General features: G+C 36.2%; 1 protein-coding gene across 3 annotated transcripts; it reads right to left on the bottom strand.

Moving 5' to 3' along the window:
* Positions 1–195: 195 nt before the first annotated feature.
* Positions 196–7175, bottom strand: LOC113708251 (auxin response factor 4-like). Of its 3 annotated transcripts, none has more exons than XM_027230719.2 (12): positions 6644–7175; positions 6424–6480; positions 6069–6254; positions 5874–5958; positions 5697–5787; positions 4838–5002; positions 3035–3154; positions 2871–2946; positions 2224–2479; positions 1384–2129; positions 1070–1260; positions 196–663 (listed from the first exon to the last, which is right to left on the bottom strand). In XM_027230719.2, the coding sequence occupies exons 1-12, from the start codon at positions 7022–7024 to the stop codon at positions 510–512; spliced, it is 2508 nt and encodes an 835-aa protein (XP_027086520.1). In that variant the 5' UTR covers positions 7025–7175; the 3' UTR covers positions 196–509. The 3 variants fall into 3 exon arrangements, with proteins under 3 accessions (XP_027086520.1, XP_027086516.1, XP_027086525.1); XM_027230715.2 differs by having other exon boundaries at positions 252–663; positions 1384–2132; XM_027230724.2 differs by having other exon boundaries at positions 605–870; positions 1384–2132.
* Between the last annotated feature and the right edge of the window lie 11235 nt (positions 7176–18410).

Genomic DNA, 18410 nt, shown 5'->3' with positions numbered 1-18410 from the left:
GTCCAGCTCATAGCAAGTATACACAGCTGCCCCTTTTCAACCTGGATGCAGTTCGTCTAAAGATATTGTAGTGTTTAGGGACACCGTAATATGCATGCTCATATCAAAAGTATGTTAGTTTTGACTAATCAGTGAAGTGCTGGACCAAGCTTTTGGTTATCTCTACAGAACTATTAATATCACTCCATAGACATGTTAAACACAACAATTCACTGGTTTGACATTAAAGTTCTTCAACAAACAGATACTCATAGACATAAACACACCACACCGGTGTTTCGATAAATGGTATACTTACAAGACAACAAAGACACGAACTGATGGGCAACCAAGTTCTAAGGGGTACATGCACAGCATACGACAACTTGAAAAGTTTCAGAAATAGGAATATATACATAGGGTGTTAAAAGCTTAGGTAACAGCTAATAGGCAATCAGATGCCCAGAAACATCAGCAGCATCATCCTCGAACACCCTGAATTTGAAGTCCTGACTACTGTTAGAGATGAATCAGGGTGCAGTAACTGAAGACTTGGAGCCATCCATTACTGCTGGTGATTCTTCCAAACAACTACGAGTCTCATCACTGAGCACTCCAATGGACATTTTCTGCACTTCTTCTATGGTTAATATGTGGATCTTTGACACGACGTCACAAAACTCACTGAAAGTGAAAAGAGACACTGATTATTTCGGTGATTCTGAAAGAAAAACCCAAAATGCAAAACAGTCCGGTAGAAAAGCTCAAAAACTTGTTGACTTTCGCCATGAAGAAATGCTACCACAACTGAAAAATGGTCAAAAAGTAAAACAGTCCTGTAGAAAAGCTCAAAAACTTGTTGACTTTCGCCATGAAGAAATGCTACCACAACTGAAAATGGTCAAAAAATAAAGTTTAGACAACTTGGATCACAGCAATCTTACATGAAAGAAACAGTAACTATACATCACCAAGTAAAGCGGCTTAAGCTGTCAATTATCATTGGATTGTAATTTATTTGCCGCTTTCCACTTTATGCCAAACATGGATATTTAATAGACAATTTGATGTCTGTGAAAAGGATACTTACGGCCACGGATCATCTCCCACAACCATCATGTCTTTCTCACTGTCAGTATACAGGACACGCCATCCCTTGCCAGGCTCCCTTAACATTCCCTCCATGCTAAACAGCTTCTCGAGCTCAACCAGCAGGTCATCATAACTTTTCAGTTTGGACAGATCAATAGCTCTTCCCACCAAATTGCCTTGTTTGTGAACCTTTGACCAATAAAATGAATATTAACATGATTGCATCAATGTGTGTGTATAGACACATACATACATACTGGGTATGCAGTCTCTCTTTTTTCTGGACAGTTTACTCACAGTTATTCAACTAACCTTTGTACAACTTCTCCTGCTAGAACTCTGTGAACTTGATGCAGGGGCTTCTTCAGTCAGGGAAACCCCAAATAGCTTACAAACAGATCCAGCTCCCTTGTTCTCGTCTTTTTTATTGTTCAAGGGTGTTCCTGTAGTGGGGACAATAGACTTCTTCTCGAATGCCTTTGGCTCATTTGCTAGAGAGAGATGTCTTCCATCCTCCTTAGTTGGCCCATCCCTGAAGGACTTTGAGTTTAGCACATGGTTTTCTCTCTCACGATTGGCCATATAGGAAAGCATGACAGGATCTTGACCAGCTTTATAGACCCCATTGTACGGGAAAACCACGTTTCTAATGCCTTCAGATGCTAAAGGATAACAACTGGGAAAGGATCTTTGATTTATGTTCAAAATGTTGCCGCCCAGCTCAGGTTTTCTCCAACCGCTAGGATTGAGTTCAGTTTTTCCAGTTAGAGATTTAAGTGAGCAAATTTCTTGACCTTGCAAGACCTTTGGAAAGCTATTTGTTTCCATAGAGCCTGAGTAGGTGATGGAAGGCTGACTTCTGCTAAAATCACTGTAGTTTGCCTTCTCCATCCCATTTGACACAAATTGTTGATGTGCAACAGGATGCATCTCAAAATCCAACTGGCGGTTTATCTTATCACCGCCATAAAGAGGTGAAGCTAAACCTAAATTTTCTTGACCTTGCAAGACCTTACCGGATCGTGCAGACTCCGCAAAGTCCCAAAGGGGAACCTGACCTGCTAAATACAAGAAACCAGAATCAAAAGACTCGACATCTAAGCTTCACTATTGCAATAGAATGCAGTGTGTTCAAATAGGGAAAGTCTGTACCAGGAATATAACCATTCCATACAGGCGGTGTCATAACAGCTTTGTTAGCCCCGCTAACGTTGTTGGTATATGGCATCGGTGATAGAAGATCAGCACCATTTCTAGAGCTGTTCTGCACATCTGCTTGCATGCAGGTGCGCAGTTTCTTCATTCTGGGAGAAGTCTGGATGCTCATGTTTGCAAAAGAAGCTGAAAAATCAATTTCCCAGGGAGAAACTCTTTCATGACGGTTGCTAGCATCTTCTTCCCACCTGACCTATTAGATGTGTAGAATAGGCAGCTGTTATAGAAAGATGACAAGGACCAAAATGAACTTTTAATAGTCAATTTCCATCTCACTAATATATATTTATTCTTCTCAGCATCAAAAAATCTTACTACTGACTGAGAAAATGTGACTTTATTGTAATCATGACCAATTGTCTTGCATCACCGCATAAATTACATGGTCTGTAAAACTACCAAATGGTGGCTCTCGGAATAAAACTGTGAGTAGTGAAAATACACAAGATAATGGGCGTAAATGCATTCAAGCGGCGTAGAATGTCGATTGCACCCAGCCATTTAGGACTTGAGAAACCACAAACAAAAGATCGAATCCGATACAGGAGCCTGCTCATGTATAAAGAAAATCAGAATTTCCTTACCATTAAGCATCTCCACTTTGAGTTTGGCCATCTGTGGGGATCAACATCACCAACTCCAGTCACTACACCACTGTACCTATAAGAATAAGTAAATTTGTTTCACGAGGAATTATTTTTGTAAAAACTAATTAATATGACCATAGATTGTTAGACATATAGAAAACCTTCTATCAGGAGCATTGTCCAAATCAATGCTGATTTTGAATCTTGTCCCAACAGGTATCTGGTTATTGATGCTTTTCACGTACTTTTGATATGGTACAATAAAATCAGCATGACTTGCTCTGCAATGCAATAATTGGGGAACATTTATGAAGGTTTTCCATTGACTAATGCAACAAACTGTAACAAATCCCATACCTCTACACATAATTCAGCATTGGTATTCAAATTTGAAAAGTTTGTTCTTTAACCACTAACTTTTATAGGACAATGCAGCCAAGTAAGAAATAACTCGACATGTTGTCACACATGAAGATTTATTTTGAAGTCGAAAATTCTTAAAAGGGTAAAAGAAAACTTGAAAATTGCAACTAGTACAAACTTAAAATGCAATAGCCGTTAACATGAATCTAGGTCCAGTGAGCACAGTGGAAAGGAAGTATGCACCAGAAAATTCTAAGAACGATAGACATGAGAACATGGTTTCTAAGTCATTGCAATGAAATTTTGTTATTTGAGGGTAGTAACTATGAAATATATCAAAGAGAATCACATTAAACTAGCATGCCTAATATTTGCAGCATTCAATAATTTCCAGATGCAGATTGATGAAAATGAATATTTAGATATCATTGCTTTTCTTATCAAGAAGATTGAGACAAGATGAAAGTGGACCCAATCATTTCCGGGTGCAAGATAGAGAAGGGAAGGGTGAATCCAAACAAAATGGTCTGAAATAAGAAAACAATCATGCATCTCATTGGGACATAATATTCCTTCCAACGACCTTAAAATCATACAGAGTCTCGTCTATGGGTCTAGCAGATGTCACAACAGTAGACTGCCTTCGTTTGCTGTCTTAAGCACAGCCAAATCTGATAACGGACTGGCTCAGAATAGGGCTAGTGGTACAAGTTTCGGGATTACCATACAAGTTGCAGAAATAGACCAGACAAAACATGGAATGTGTTGATAATCTAGACATAATTGAGAAGTGGCGAACAACAACTAAACATACGAAGGCCTAAAAACTTTTATAACCTCTAATATGAGGTGAAAAATTGATTAAGGCTTCAATTCCATATATCATCTGCATGACCAAACAAGGAAAATGACCATAAAAGGCCTTTTGACGACATGCAATCCTTAATTTCCAAACACCTCCTTGGATACTAATGGAAAAAGAATTTACTTTATAAAATTTCCAGTATTAATAGATAAGATCTTGACTCAAGGCAATGTTACTTGGCATACTCAAAAGTCTCTGAACGCAGAATCAGTTTGACTGAGACATTACAATGTAGTCTCAGCAGGGAAGCTAAAGTGGAGGTTATTCATGCATCTATTGTCAATCTGACAGTATGATAATGGCAATGGGTTTGGAAATTGGGAGGAAGATTTCACTTACCAATTCATCCAATGCCAATATCAGTCAAAATTGGGGTAGCTCCTATCTTCTTGAATTTCACAAATTAATGACATTTAAACATTATAAAAGAATCGCTTCAACCACACTTTTAAACATCACCCTTACCATAATCAGAACAATAGGTAGATGATACATGCAAAGGCAATAACATAAAGCCATCAACATAAACAATCAGACCCTGCTTAAGGGAAGACAAGTCATTAACCACCAAAACTCAAAAGGCATTGTAGATATGGGAGAGTTCAGGACTGCAAGGAAAAAGCAATAAGAAACAAAGATGATGAGCCATAAAGCTTGAAAGAATACTTGTTCTTCAGTCAAGTAAAAGGCCAAACCAAATCCTTCAAAAATGTTAAAATGATCAGCTTATAAGTACCTTGTGCTGTAGAAAATCTTGAAAGCAGTATTGCTTGAGACAGCATTTGCAACTGGCGCAAGAACTCTGGGATAAGCATTCTGGCTTTTAATAACTAACTCAGAGAGGCCATTTCGAAGTCCAGCAGCTCTTCTTATTCCTAACCTCAGGTCCCCGCCTTCACCCCTGAACACATACGAAAGTTAAGGACATCCATGTTACCAGCCAAAATATACTTTCGTGATACTAAAAGATTCGAATGAGAGGAAGAAATGCACATTCCAAGACGATTAGACAAAGGAAGTATATAGCCTATACGCCATTGCTCAACATGTTTATTTTTGCAGAATTTCAGACTGTATATTTTCTTTGGTTTGACTAAATCTACTGCATGCTCGTTTTCCAGAAAAAACACAGTGCTTACAACTTCAAAGAACTTAGTAGTGCTTTCCCCCAGTCATCTTCTCTTGGAAGTGTATAAAAAAATTAAGGACGTCCAGGCTACCACCCACGATATAACTTTAGATCTCTTAAAAATTGAAATCAGAAAAAGAAATGTATATTCCAAGACTTTTGACAAATTAAGTGCGTAAATCTATGCCATTGCTTTATGTGTTTAACTTTTTCACAATTTTCAGCTGTATATTTTTCCTGGTTCGACTAAATCTACTTCAAGCTTGTTTTCCACAATTCCTTTATTTTTTTAGCACTTTCCGCAATTCTTACTATTTCAAAGAACTTAGTAGTGCTTTTCCCTTGCTTTCTTTCATCTTCTCTTGGCATGCTTCCAAGATGATTCCAACTTCCATTGAATTTCTTCTTTCTTTTATCTTTACTTATAAGCCATTCTCTATTCAATATCAACCAATATAATATGTACCTGAGAAAGAGAACTGCATCACCGGAAACAAGATTCTTTTGGCTTACAAAAATGCTCCAACCAGTTGTAAGCAAATGCCGCCTCGGCTGGCCTGTAAAGTAAGCATTACATCTTCAAACTAATATTACTAAATAAGAATCTCTCAGGCCACATGAGTACTTTAACCAGTAATTGTACCTCTATATATATGCCGAAATCTCCATTCCACACCATGTATGTCCCTAGCAACAAGTTCCTGAGAGGGCCGCGGCTCTTCATAATTCTGGCATAGAAATTGTGGCTCCAACATTTAACAGAAACATTCAGCCGGCTAATGAAAATTAAAAACGTTGAAAGAGAGTAAATGCTATAAAAGCTAAAATTCAGTCAGACCAAAGGTGGGAAACAGTCTTCGGCAGCTCTTCGAGGAACAGAAAATCCACCATGGGTGCTGGTATCAGAGGCAGTAAGAGTTTTGCAGAACATATGAGAGGTTGATTTTATTGGCACTGCTTCAGTCCTCTCTTCTTCGGTCCCCGCCTCTTCATGGTCTTTTCCCCCTGAACGCAAGGCTAGCACCTGAAAGGATATGAAAAGAAGTAACTGAAATATCACCAACAAAAAAAAGGAGAAAACATTGCAGCAAATGAAATTCAAGACCAAAATTTTTTTGTCCCACTATTCATTTAGGATTAGTTATAATTAAAACTTTACACCAATATAGCTATGTACTGAATCCGAGTAATACCTCTGATATAGGGAGCAGAGTCAGCTGTGTGTAGACCTCGTCATTCTCCTTATTAGCCTACATCAGGAGATTTAGAAAACCAAATTTTCTATCAAACAAGAAAAGGAATGAAAAGATAACAATAAGATAAAAGTAACAGAAATGGCCTTAAGTTGAGGGGATTTTCATTAGAAAGTACAGGGGATTCATTCAAGAAAAAGGACAGAAGCCGATTACTTACAAGTAGCTCGACCTCTAAAACCTTGCAAAAGATCTGTGGTTGGAGATCAAAAGAAGGAACTTCCAAAGCAGGAAAAGAAGAGACAGAAGCAGCCTGTTCCAAGTGACCTTGAGGGAAGTAGACCACCACATTTCCTTTCTTGGGCAAGCTAGTGACAGGGCCAGCACAGGCATACCAGAGCTCCATGAAGATTTTTGACGGAGGAGGAGGATTAGAGGAGGAAGCATTAGAAGAGCACGAAGAGGTGGAAGTGGACAAAGAGCAATAAACACAGCCAAAGCCACAACCACCTTTGTCACATTCCCCGTTACAGCTGCATGCATTAGCATTCTTCTCCACCTCACTACTCTCTACTATTGCATGGTTCAGATCAATTTCCATTAAAGGCCTCAAGCGGTGCCTTGTTTGTTCTCAGTATCGCATTACACCTGGACAAGAAACCAAAAGGGCCAAAACTAACCCTCAACAAAGAAAATATAAAAGGAAAAAGAAAAAGAAAAGCAAGACAATTAAAGTTGCGGGTTTGAGAGCAATCAAGTTTGTTCTTGAAAGAGTATCCACAAAGCTAAAAGCTTTTTGTTATTAAAAAAAAGGAAATGAAGTCAAATCATGGCAAGAATTTCCCAATATTTAAAGTAGGTGGCTTTAAAGCAAGAACGGGAAAGAAATTCATTCAATTCATGTTTTTGGCAAAGAGGGAGAAGAAGGAGTCTTGGGTGGAAGAGGGTAGCTAAAAGATTGAGAAGATAGATTAGAAAAAAAGGGTACAAGTAGTATCAAATAATAACAAGAAATTCAAAGTATGATTCCTCCCCCATTTGCAGTAGTTCTGAGAAGGGGAAGCAAGCAGAAGTAGGAGACATAGACAAATGCTTAGGAAGCACAGAAAACAAAAGGCAAAAAAGGCCAATGTGATAGTGCCCTTTTCGACTACAGAGAGGGAAAGAGACTGTGTTGAGTGGGGGGGACAGGCATTAGACAGTACAGAACCCACACACACACACTCCCTCCTCACTCACTCATCCCGCTTCGCCTCCCGCAGCCCATCCCCCTCAAGCCTTCACCTTTGCTTTGCCTTAGCTTTATTTTTCTTCGTAAAAATTTGAAATAGTAGCCAGTAGGTGATTTTTTACTGTGGGAGTGAGGCAATCCATCCACTAACACCAAGAATTCATTTTCCTTCCAAAAGAACAAAAAGGGCATTTGCCAATTGCATTCAAACAAAAAATACAGCTTTTTTTTTCAGTCCAAAATAAAAAAAAAATTTGTTAGTTGGCACATTTTCATTCAGCTACCATGGCAATTGTAGCACAGCTCAATTGTTTCTGGAAATTTAATTCATGCAATTCCTGTGCCTAGACCAGATTTTGGCTTTTTTTTTCCTCCCTTTCAAGAAGAGAGAAGATGTTCTACAACTCATTTTGCGAATCTTAACCATCTTAATTTGTGCATAGTAATTTCTGAGTGGTCTACTGCTACCTATAACTCAGTGGGATGAGAGACATAAAAAGTTGACATTTGGAGCCATTAAACACTCCCACTCAATGTGAATAGGAATACACAATTTTACAGCATCCAATTTCATGATTGAAAAGTTTAGTGAGTTTATCTTAATCACTCCCTCCAACAATTGTTGTTAGTCTTCTTTTGTAGAACCTCTTACTTATGATTCTTTTTACTGTATCGTCCAACCTTACCCAAACGGATAAATTTAGCTAACCATTTTTTGATAAAAGTTGTGGTCAATGATTCAATATAGTTGGTCCTTGGCAGGAAGACTATCTATTACTACCATATATACATATATGGGGTATGTACAGTTATAATGGAATCAGTAACGGGCATGAGAAATCATATCAAATCAGGCAAAGGGTACAGAGATACATTAAATATATTATAAGAAATAAATATGAATACAGTTAGTTATAGACCTCGAGAGAGAGAGAGAGAGAGAGAGAGAGACAGATGGAGGAGTTGTCAATGTAAATGGACCCCCTAAACTTTGGCTGCAACTATACTGCTATGGTGGGTGGGTGGGGAGGGGGTTGGGGAAGGTGTTTGTAGTTTAGGACTCAGTGACTGAGAGAGGCCATGCTGCTGCATGCCCAAGCACGGCATGGCAGACGCAGTCAAGAATCCTGAGTGAGTGAGTGAGTGAGTGAGTCCGCTCTCTTGGTACTACTGCTGCTGCTGCAGCTGCTGCTATCATCTACTATGATCTATCAAGACTATCTCTCCAGTCTCATCACCCTGTCTGCTCTCTGTCTTGTTACTGTCAATGTCCACCCTTCCATCCTTTTACCCCCCGCGCTGCGCGTCTACTTTCTTCCCATATTTCATATTCTATATTCTTGAGGATGATAAATAGACCGTACGCTAGTTATTCGTCTCATTTTGGTTTTGCCTTTTACCTTGGGAGCTTGACTTCGGCAGCTGCGTGAGTACTTGTTAAGATGAGGGATTTCAAGCGTTAGTTTTCTTTTAAAAGTGAATTTAATGTCAAAAAAAGTGATAAAATACGAGAATACATTAGGTGTGAATGTGTGCATTCGCAAAGTAAATTATATATAATTATGATATATATATACACATAATTAATATCTATCGAATGGATATTACAGAAGTCCTTATTACAATATTATTATTAATATAACGTTTTACAATCTTCTGCATTTTAGCTTGTACCGTTGGATGGCAAAAAAAAGAAAAAACCAACAGTGTGAGAGATTGCAATCATTCACTTTTTTTCCTTTTTTGCCATGATTAAAAGAAAAAGGAAATCCTAATGATTAGGATCAGATCAAAAGTACTCCTCAACTATGGAAATACGTTATGAACTAGCAATAATTTTTATTTGGGAGTTCAATTGTTCATCCATAGTAGGGCGAGGCATGCATATTTTTTAAGAAAAAAAAAGAAGAAATACTTCAACTTTTTTTTATTTTTATAGATTTTAGAAAGACCAATATTTTATTAAATAAATTCTTTTATTGTTTTAGATCTTCTATACATTAACTATAAAAATCATTTTTATCTCCTATACAATAAAACTTCATAAAAGTAACATTTCTAGCAGGTCGTATTATCATACATTTTATTACCATTAGCAATATTGGTTTCTAAATTTAAGAGATTATCGTACATAACACTATTATTTGAAATTTATTGTCTATCATCATCATTTAGCTTACATGTCCTCTAGCTAATTGGTTTTCTTACTTTGCAATTTTTTATATACAAGACATAACACTTTTGCGATTTCTAAGTACTTCCGTGTTAATATTCCATTTCAAAAACTCTCATTGTTTAAAATTCCTGTCCTCAAATTATTCCTTAACTTTTCAATAATCTACACCTATAAATGATTCATTCGTCTTTCCCACTCAACTCTATCCATAACCCCATCAATCTTGATAGATGGGTCTTTTCGACAGTAACTAATTTTGTCGAACTCAAGAGGGTTTTTTTTTTGGGGTCATATTATTCCTTTTTTAATTTAAAAGGCTGTGTAAGCAACAAAACTCCAATAAAAGTACAAAAAAGTAAGAGTATTATCCCACGCATGCAAAGGGAGAGTGGAATAAAATGCCCTGCAAAAACTGCAGAGAAAAAGTCGATAGTATCGGGTGGCCTGCGCCTTTGGCGCTGCCTGAGTGCCCCACCGGCCACCACATCCTTACGTTACTACACATTCCTTTCTCTCTCTCTCTCTCTCTCTCTCTATATATATATATATATATATCTATATATGTATATGTATCTATCTACTTTTTTTGCACTAGTACGATACAAGAGTGTGTATTTGTAGTTTTCTACAGCCATATCAATCTACTCACAAACAAAAAGGCTATCCAAGGCCTAGGAATGACCGACTCAATTCACCCCTGGGATGGCCAGTTAATTACGGAACTGCCACTGTCCAGTGTCCCCCACTTTTATCGTTGCTGTCTCAGTCACTGACTCGAACATAACTCAGCGAAAGCTTTAACAGCGCACGAGCATTAAAACAAAAGACTGCTACTGTTACCCGATTCCCTAACTCAGCCTTTCCAGCGATGCCACCGGGAGACCTACCTACTGCTGTGTGTGTATGTATATTTATTTCTCAAATTGAACACATTTACTATTGAGTAATTGCTACTTTGCTTAGTATCCAATTTTTGTTTATCCGGAGAAAATTCCTTCGACATATTTTTCAGTTATTTTTTTTATCTCACATATATTAAATAATTATAACATATATGTATTTTGAATAAAAACTCCAACAATCCAAACAAGTTCTAAAAATCTTGGTTCAGCGACTAAAGTTTTCATTCCATTATATTCGTGGTTTATTAGAGTATAATTAGTTGATTATTTATCTGTATTGATCTCACCATGATGGGCTCTTGCATTCGTAGAATGTATTGAAAAATAGATGAGGTTCTCAATAAAAAAAAAATCCACCAATATGGGTTCTTGCATTTGTATGTAGAATAGGAAAACTGACTGAGGCTCTCAATAAATACTCATAAATGTCAATAATCTTGTTTCTCAGGTTTTATAATTAACACCACGTGCATTGCAAATGACCACTCAACGAACAAATAAAGCAGTTATGGTTCTCAAAAATTAATGCCAGATATTCGCTGCATGCTTTCATTTTCAGTAATTTTATGAGTCGTTTTGGCTATAAATACATTCAAAATTGTTAATGTTTTCTGGTAGATAATATAGAGTACTAAGTAGTATTATATTATTAACAACACCAAGAATTGCGTGCAGGCGAATTAATATGTCCTTTCCTACCTGCATCTTATTACTATTATTATATTAATAGGATTGAAGTAATTTAGCAGTTGACAAATGGAAAAATTACAGGCAATTTTTAACTAAAGTTGGCGCATGGGAAAGCTTCACAGATCTATTAATTCCATATTTGCTTTTAACTCTTTTGAGCAACATCATCCATCGTTCCTGAACTTGCACTTTGAGCTCGCAAGACAAAATCAAGAATTAACTCCACATACAACAAATGTGATCTAGCAAAAGCTATTTGGGACAATGAATTAATTCACATGAATATATGGCAAACTAGCCACGCTGCAGAATTCTAGAGAGCTACTGGGAAGGAACTGTCGCGTTCTACTTGTCAAGAAACCTCAATTCAAAGCAGTAGCATCCCAAATTTTTAGAAGAAGCCAAAAAGTATGGAACAAATGTGCTATAGTTTTGTTGCAGGAAGATTCAAGTCAGAATTCTGTAGTCATCAAGAATAGTTCTGTACCAACAAGTATGCCGAATTATCTCAATCCAGCAGCATTTCTTCGGCCAGTAGTAGTACTGCTGCCTCAAGCTTGGACGATAGTTGACAAAATAGTTTTTTTTTTTTTTTGGTCTTTGGGCTGAGTCTTTGCTTTTTTTTGCTATTGTTTTGTTGTAGAACAGGTAAGCCACAATTAGAACGTTGAAGTACTTAAGCAGGGGAATAGGGACCATCTTGAACTGACAAATTGTAATTGATAATTATTTACAGCCAACTTGAACATTCAAAAGAGAAATTAGAAGATAAAATTCTGCTAATTCTTCGAGTTAAAAACCGTTAACTGAGACCTTGTTAGTTTTATTAACTAGCACTTCAAAGCATAACCCTTATTTGTTAATGTATTTTCTTGCTCAATATTTGGCATTCTCTTAAATTTTACAGAGTATTTATCAATTTTTTCTTTTTACTCTCCCACCTCCCACAACAATCAAGTACAGTATTCAAACTTTGAACTTGACAGCGGGAAAGACTGGCCGACGCCAGTGGTTAAATATTTATTACTTGAGAATACCTAAATGCATGGGTTTAAGCGCTAAGTCACCCAAAACAAAATTTTTTTTTTTTAGCAAAAGTGCGGTCTACTTTGGCCGGCCTATTGGATTCCTTTCATCACTACCCTCGCCTATTAAACTATGGTCGTGATTTTATCTTGTATTGTTCAAGAACCTTTGAAGTTAACTCCTAATATTCACGAAAATTAGTTTTTTTTTTCTAGAATGAATTTATGGCTGTTATTGAGAAGAATAAAATTAATAAACTTCAGCAGGCGTCCTGATTTTTTTTTCAATACTAAATTAGATTACTTCTATGCCATCTAACTTTTGCTCACCAGTAATTTTGCACTTAATTTGTTCAAATGCCCAAAAAAGAAAAATCAGAAAACTCTTGTTTTCATTTCCTTAAAATACTGAAAATATTAATGATACTTTTGCACTACAACTTACTTACTTAAGGTGAGCTTTTGTGGCCGCCACATTCATATGCTTTGCTTTTCCAACATCAAGTTTATCTGCAAGGGAAACAAAAGGAGATCATCTTCCCTACACATGCACGTGGGGTTTTGGCTGTATTTTTATTCTGTCTTTTCAGATTCTTGCCCATGGCCATGGAAGCAACTTGTGGAAGCCGTCGAATCTGCATAGAATTCCATTAATTATTGACGATTTTCCACCTTCTTCCAACTTTTTTTTTTCTTTGGTGCAAATGCTAGCTAGCTCGACCATTTTCACGAAACATGCAGCAAACGCATCTGACATAGTTTCTCTGGCGTATTACTGAAAACTGGTTGAAAATATAACTAAGGACCTAAAAGGGATGGTGTACTTAACTATTTCAAGCTCTTCTCTTCTTTCTTTCTCTCTCTTTTCTTTTTCAATTCATTTTTCTTGTAAATAAAGATCTCTCATTTCAGTCCATATTGAATTACTGCATTATAAGAAACCCTGTAAAGGTTTTATTTATTTCTTTTTTTGTTGAGTCAAAGTTGAGTATCATTTAATCTGATGTCAATTTGGCACTATAGAAGCAGCCAATGTTGGGTATTGAATTGGGTGGTTTTCTGATTAATCCTTGTACTATCAAGTGTTTATATATATGAATCTGTCAACGTTTGTTGGAAAAAAAAAAGAATTAGGTGGTTTTAAGAGTATCAGGCGAATGCTTACCCACTAGTTAATGCTGACAAAGTAGGGCATGTAGGATTAGTATTAAAAATCAGATTTGTATGGAGACAGATTACATGCAAGAACAGGATAATATTTTGATGGATTATAAGATAAAACATGGGACAAAAAACACATATCAGTAATTGTAATATATTACTTGCTGAGACAGCTAAATGAAGACCCTTGTACACTGTTGTTAGACTTGGACCAGCCTGGCCGGTTCGACCGTGAACTGGCCTTCTTTTTCGAACTGGTTTGTAACACAAAATCATTTTGGTCAAAAATAAGTCAAAATCGTAAGAAATTAGCTGAACCAGTGATTCGGTTCGACTGGTTGACCTGATTTTCAAGCTCTTCTTTTTTATTTTCTCCAAACATAATTTGAGTTAGCTAAATTGTAACACTTTTATTTATTAATAGAAATATGAAAATGGTATCCAATTAGTGTAAATACCAAAATCACTTGCTTTCTTGATTAATCTTTAAATCAAGATATTATTATTCTTATCATCTTATCAATTTAGCATAAGTGATTCCAACTTGCATTAATTTGTTTTAATTTAATTTTTCAAATGGTTTTGGAGAATGGACATATTTTAGCCATCAATTTACATTTATATATATAATTATTAGGCTTATATTTGATTTTGGAACATTTTGTATGATTGGCTGAATATAATGAAGAACTTAATTTTAATATTTTTGAAACTTATAAAAATATAAAATAATTATGACATCATGCTGATGTCAGCAAATTTTTAAGAACAGTCCGACAATCCGACTAATTGGCCTTTGATCCGATTTGAATTTAACAACATTGCTCTTTGTATGTATGGTGAATCAACTAGAATGGCAGGAATACTGTCTCATTAGCTTACTCCTTCCAAAAGTCGCCCTCTCTAAAATCACTTTGATAGAAAAGTAGGATTTGGTCCGGAATTCTATTGGCCGAAAATCCAGATGTTCATGAAGAAACAAAAGAAACATGATAATATGGAAGAATCGCATATCTTTCTAAAATTTGTTTTGACTAAAATAAGAGATTTGTATCACTTGTTTTGTCCTATTTATTAACCAAATTTCCTCAACAAACTGAAACTTGCCCATAAAATTATAAAATGCATTACTTTTTCCTTAGCAAGTACAAGAAGCTCTATTCTAAGTGAGGCATGAATTAAATGATGGTCCACCTTCTTGATTTTAAGGATTTCTATATACATATATATATATATATATATATATATATATTATTTTCACATATCGTGCTTTTCAATCTTTTTTCGTAGATAAACTCTGCGAGCACATTCTATAAAGTTATCCAATCAATAGAATATTTTACATGACTTTTTAATGGTCACATGTATAAAAAGCGCTTATCACCCATAGCTGAATATTAGTATTTTGCAATAAAAAGTTTATGTTAAAGAAAACTACAGTATATAAGGCCTACATATATATATATATATATATATATATATATATATATATATATATATATATTTTTCCCGTTTCTTCCTCCGTGTCTGAAAATTTAGAAGAGAACCAACAACAAAGGCCAGTTCAGACCACCAACATGGGTTGTCTCCGAAATCGTATCATCAGTTGTCTAAGCCAAAGATAATTGAACAGCTTTTCATAAGCTTGCATTCGACTTTTTAAAAAGTCACAAAATTGGTTATGTAACATCATGGATCACCTGTCTTTATAGCTACTAGAGATATACGTGAAAGCATACAAGAAAGATGCTGTCAACTATATGGTGATGGAGACTGAGGAGAGACAAAGCCAAGGCAACAAAAAATTAAATTAATCATCAAACCCGAAAAGAGAAAAGAAAGAAAAACAAGCCATTAGGCATCAGCGCCCCCCCCCCCCCTCCTCTTTCTCCTCAGGCAGGACTCAAGAAGAGTCGTGCCGGCAACTTTCTTGCTGCAGCAACCGTTCACTGTTGTTGGACAATCACAAGACACCATCGCTTGCAAACAACACAGCCTAAAGATTCACTGTTGCTGTTATGAGGTCTTAATTATATGTTTTGCTTTAATCAAAGGGAAAGGTGGCTGGTGGGCCTTGTCTTCTCATGTCTGTTTATCGCCCGCGTTCATCGTACCCTTTGTCATCTGTCTTTGTCTGTCTCCCAACACCCAATGCTTCTAACAATGACCGTCCCGACGACTATTTGGAGCTTTGCCATAATATTGACAGCTCCATCTCAGCTCACCACTGAGTTTTATCATGTACTATTACTGTTCATTTCAATGAACAAACAGTAGTAATACTCTGCTCTGCTGGTTGATTAATTACTTTTGGATTATCTTTCTTCTAAGTTAATTTATCGCGAGTGCCCTTTTCAAGAACTCATGTTCAAGTGGGGCGGACGCCTTGAAAGTAAAAGACCTAGTCGGTAGTCCCACACAACTTGTCCAATATACAATATATATATATATATATATATGTTTAATTAATTGGTGACACATATATTACTAACATATTTCCTTTTTGGATATTCAAAAGATGCGCTTTCCTAACTTAGGTTAAAAAGGTGATTTTTAACATTTGTTAGAAATCCAGTTTGGTTTAATATACACATATTTGCGCATCGCAAATTGTAAGGTGAAAAGGTTTGAGATTTTCTACTTCGGAAGGAAGATGGTGTTCCTCTCTCTGTCTCTGTAGGCTTATATTTGTTGCCATAACAAATAAAGTTAATTGCACTTACACCCTTCAAAGATCGTTGATTTTCACTTTACGTCACAAATATCAACTAGTGGAGTATATCATTTTGTTATCTTGTACTGTCAGTTTACGACATAATGTTGAAATCAATTCAAAAATAATGAATGAATTTCATTCTGATCAAACTTTCAATCCAAAAAAAAAAAAAAAACCATTGCACGCTCAGTTTGCATTCATTGGAACATGATTTTAATTATTATGTATAAAGGGAAGGGCTACTAAATTAAAGCCTTTCGCTTCGACATAGTTATCAGAATTCATTAATTTTCAACAATTTAGGTCACGCGCTATAAATTGGTACTCAATTGCTAAAATTGATAATTTAGACCACAAAATGCTAATTGATGATTGTTTAGGGGCCAAATGACAAATTTGAAATAGTCACAAAAATTGCAAAAAATATCCCGCCGAGATTGTTGCGTAATATATTAGATTAGTTTCCGCAACTTTCAATTAAAGGTCTAGTCAATTAAAAAAAAAATTAAAGGTCTAGCAAACCGGTAGGTCCATCTGAGGGAGACAAAACGTATCCTCATAATTTCGCGGTGCAAATAGGGTCCTAAGCACTCAAAAGAAAAGTCGTCTTTTTTTGACAAAAAAAAAAAAAAAAAAAGTCGTCTTCGTCCTCTTCTTCTCCTTTTTTTCACTCAATTGCGAAAGGAAATGACAAAAAGCGTTGCATGCTACTGTACAGCGTAACATGGGAAGTTCCAATCAGGATTCAGGACGTGAATTTCTGGAGCATTTCTCAATCTCTGAGTGAATTTTGACTGTGGAAGGACCACAATCAAGATTCGTTTGTGAACCAAAAATTACAAGCCAATTGAAGGAAAAAAAAAATTGTACTATCTAAAATAAAATTAAAACAAAAAGTAAAAAGCTGCGTTGAAATAAATAAAATCCGTGCCAATGGACTAAACCCTCCTCATTAACGACAAACCACATAAATTTGACTGCATAATTGTTGTTGATTGTGGATCATGAAATGCAAGGACGGCAAGAATCTCGAATATGAGGCGGGGCAGGATGTTGGTTCAAGGGAGGGGTTGGATTAATGGGGCCATTTAGATTACTAAGCACTAACAAAACAACCAAAAACTGAGTGTGGGATAAGGTTTGGATGACAGCATTTGCGAGAAAACCTTTCTCCATCATGGTTTTTGACAAGGCTTTTCTTGCTCCCTTTTATGGCAGCTCTTAGCCCTACAAGAGATTAATGTGTTTGACCTCTGCTTGAAAATAAGTCATGAAATTCATGAAAAACATACGTTTCGGGAACTTTCGGCTAATACAAAATGGTGGTTGCACTATCTCCTCAGACTGATTGGATTTCTTGATATACAATAAAGATATTGAACAGAAGACAAACTAACCCTCATTTTTGCTTTCCCCTTTGAGCCAAATTTATGATAGTTGCAGAAAAATATATATATATACATCCTTTCATTCATTTTAAGGATGCACCCCCATACCATACATGTATGTCACTCATGGAGTATCTGGTTTCTTGACCTCGTATATATATAGTAATCATAATCGTAATTCTGGAATTTGTAAATACAGAAACATAATCCAAGAAATTTTCGGTTTTGAGTTCTGTCTCTTCGTGGCTGAACACGTACGTGCAATGTTGGTTAGCGAACCATAACTGGACAAGATTTCCTATTTTTCTTTCCTTGGTCGAATCATAATTGGACAATGAATATGTCTTTTCCATTAAGCTCATTTTGGCCTTGGAACTTCGCAAGGAGAGAAGCAGAATCCGAGAACAGATGATTTTGTCTTTTGTTCAACACAGAGGATAAGCTGTGATCGGAGCTTATAAAGCAATACTTGATTCTCCACGTTACAGCTCCATTTTTGTCTAATTTTCTCATTCTGGTGAAGAAGAACAAAGGAAAAATGAGGAGCCCAACTCTTTTGTACTTTGGTAGCTTGATTCTGCAGTAGTACATTTACTCTTTTTTTTTTCTTTTGTTTTTCAGCTATTACAACAATTTACACTACTCCTACGCAACAACAATCTACGATAAAGAAAGGGGAATCTAACCAGACTCATACC

This window comes from Coffea arabica, chromosome 1e (assembly GCF_036785885.1).
Source record: "Coffea arabica cultivar ET-39 chromosome 1e, Coffea Arabica ET-39 HiFi, whole genome shotgun sequence".
NCBI classification, from domain to species: Eukaryota; Viridiplantae; Streptophyta; class Magnoliopsida; order Gentianales; family Rubiaceae; genus Coffea; species Coffea arabica.
The sequence above is the reverse complement of the archived record's forward strand: the minus strand, read 5'-3'. Positions and strand labels throughout refer to the sequence as shown.

What these genes read in the sequence shown, in the direction of transcription:
- LOC113708251 (XM_027230715.2), bottom strand. Translation starts at nt 7,024, where the DNA reads ATGGAAATTGATCTGAACCATGCAATAGTAGAGAGTAGTGAGGTGGAG. An exon ending in ATTTCGGCATATATATAGAG is followed by an intron (nt 5,788 to 5,873) that starts GTACAATTACTG and finishes CTTACTTTACAG; the next exon opens with GCCAGCCGAGGCGGCATTTG. An exon ending in ATGGAATGGTTATATTCCTG is followed by an intron (nt 2,133 to 2,223) that starts GTACAGACTTTC and finishes TCTTGTATTTAG; the next exon opens with CAGGTCAGGTTCCCCTTTGG.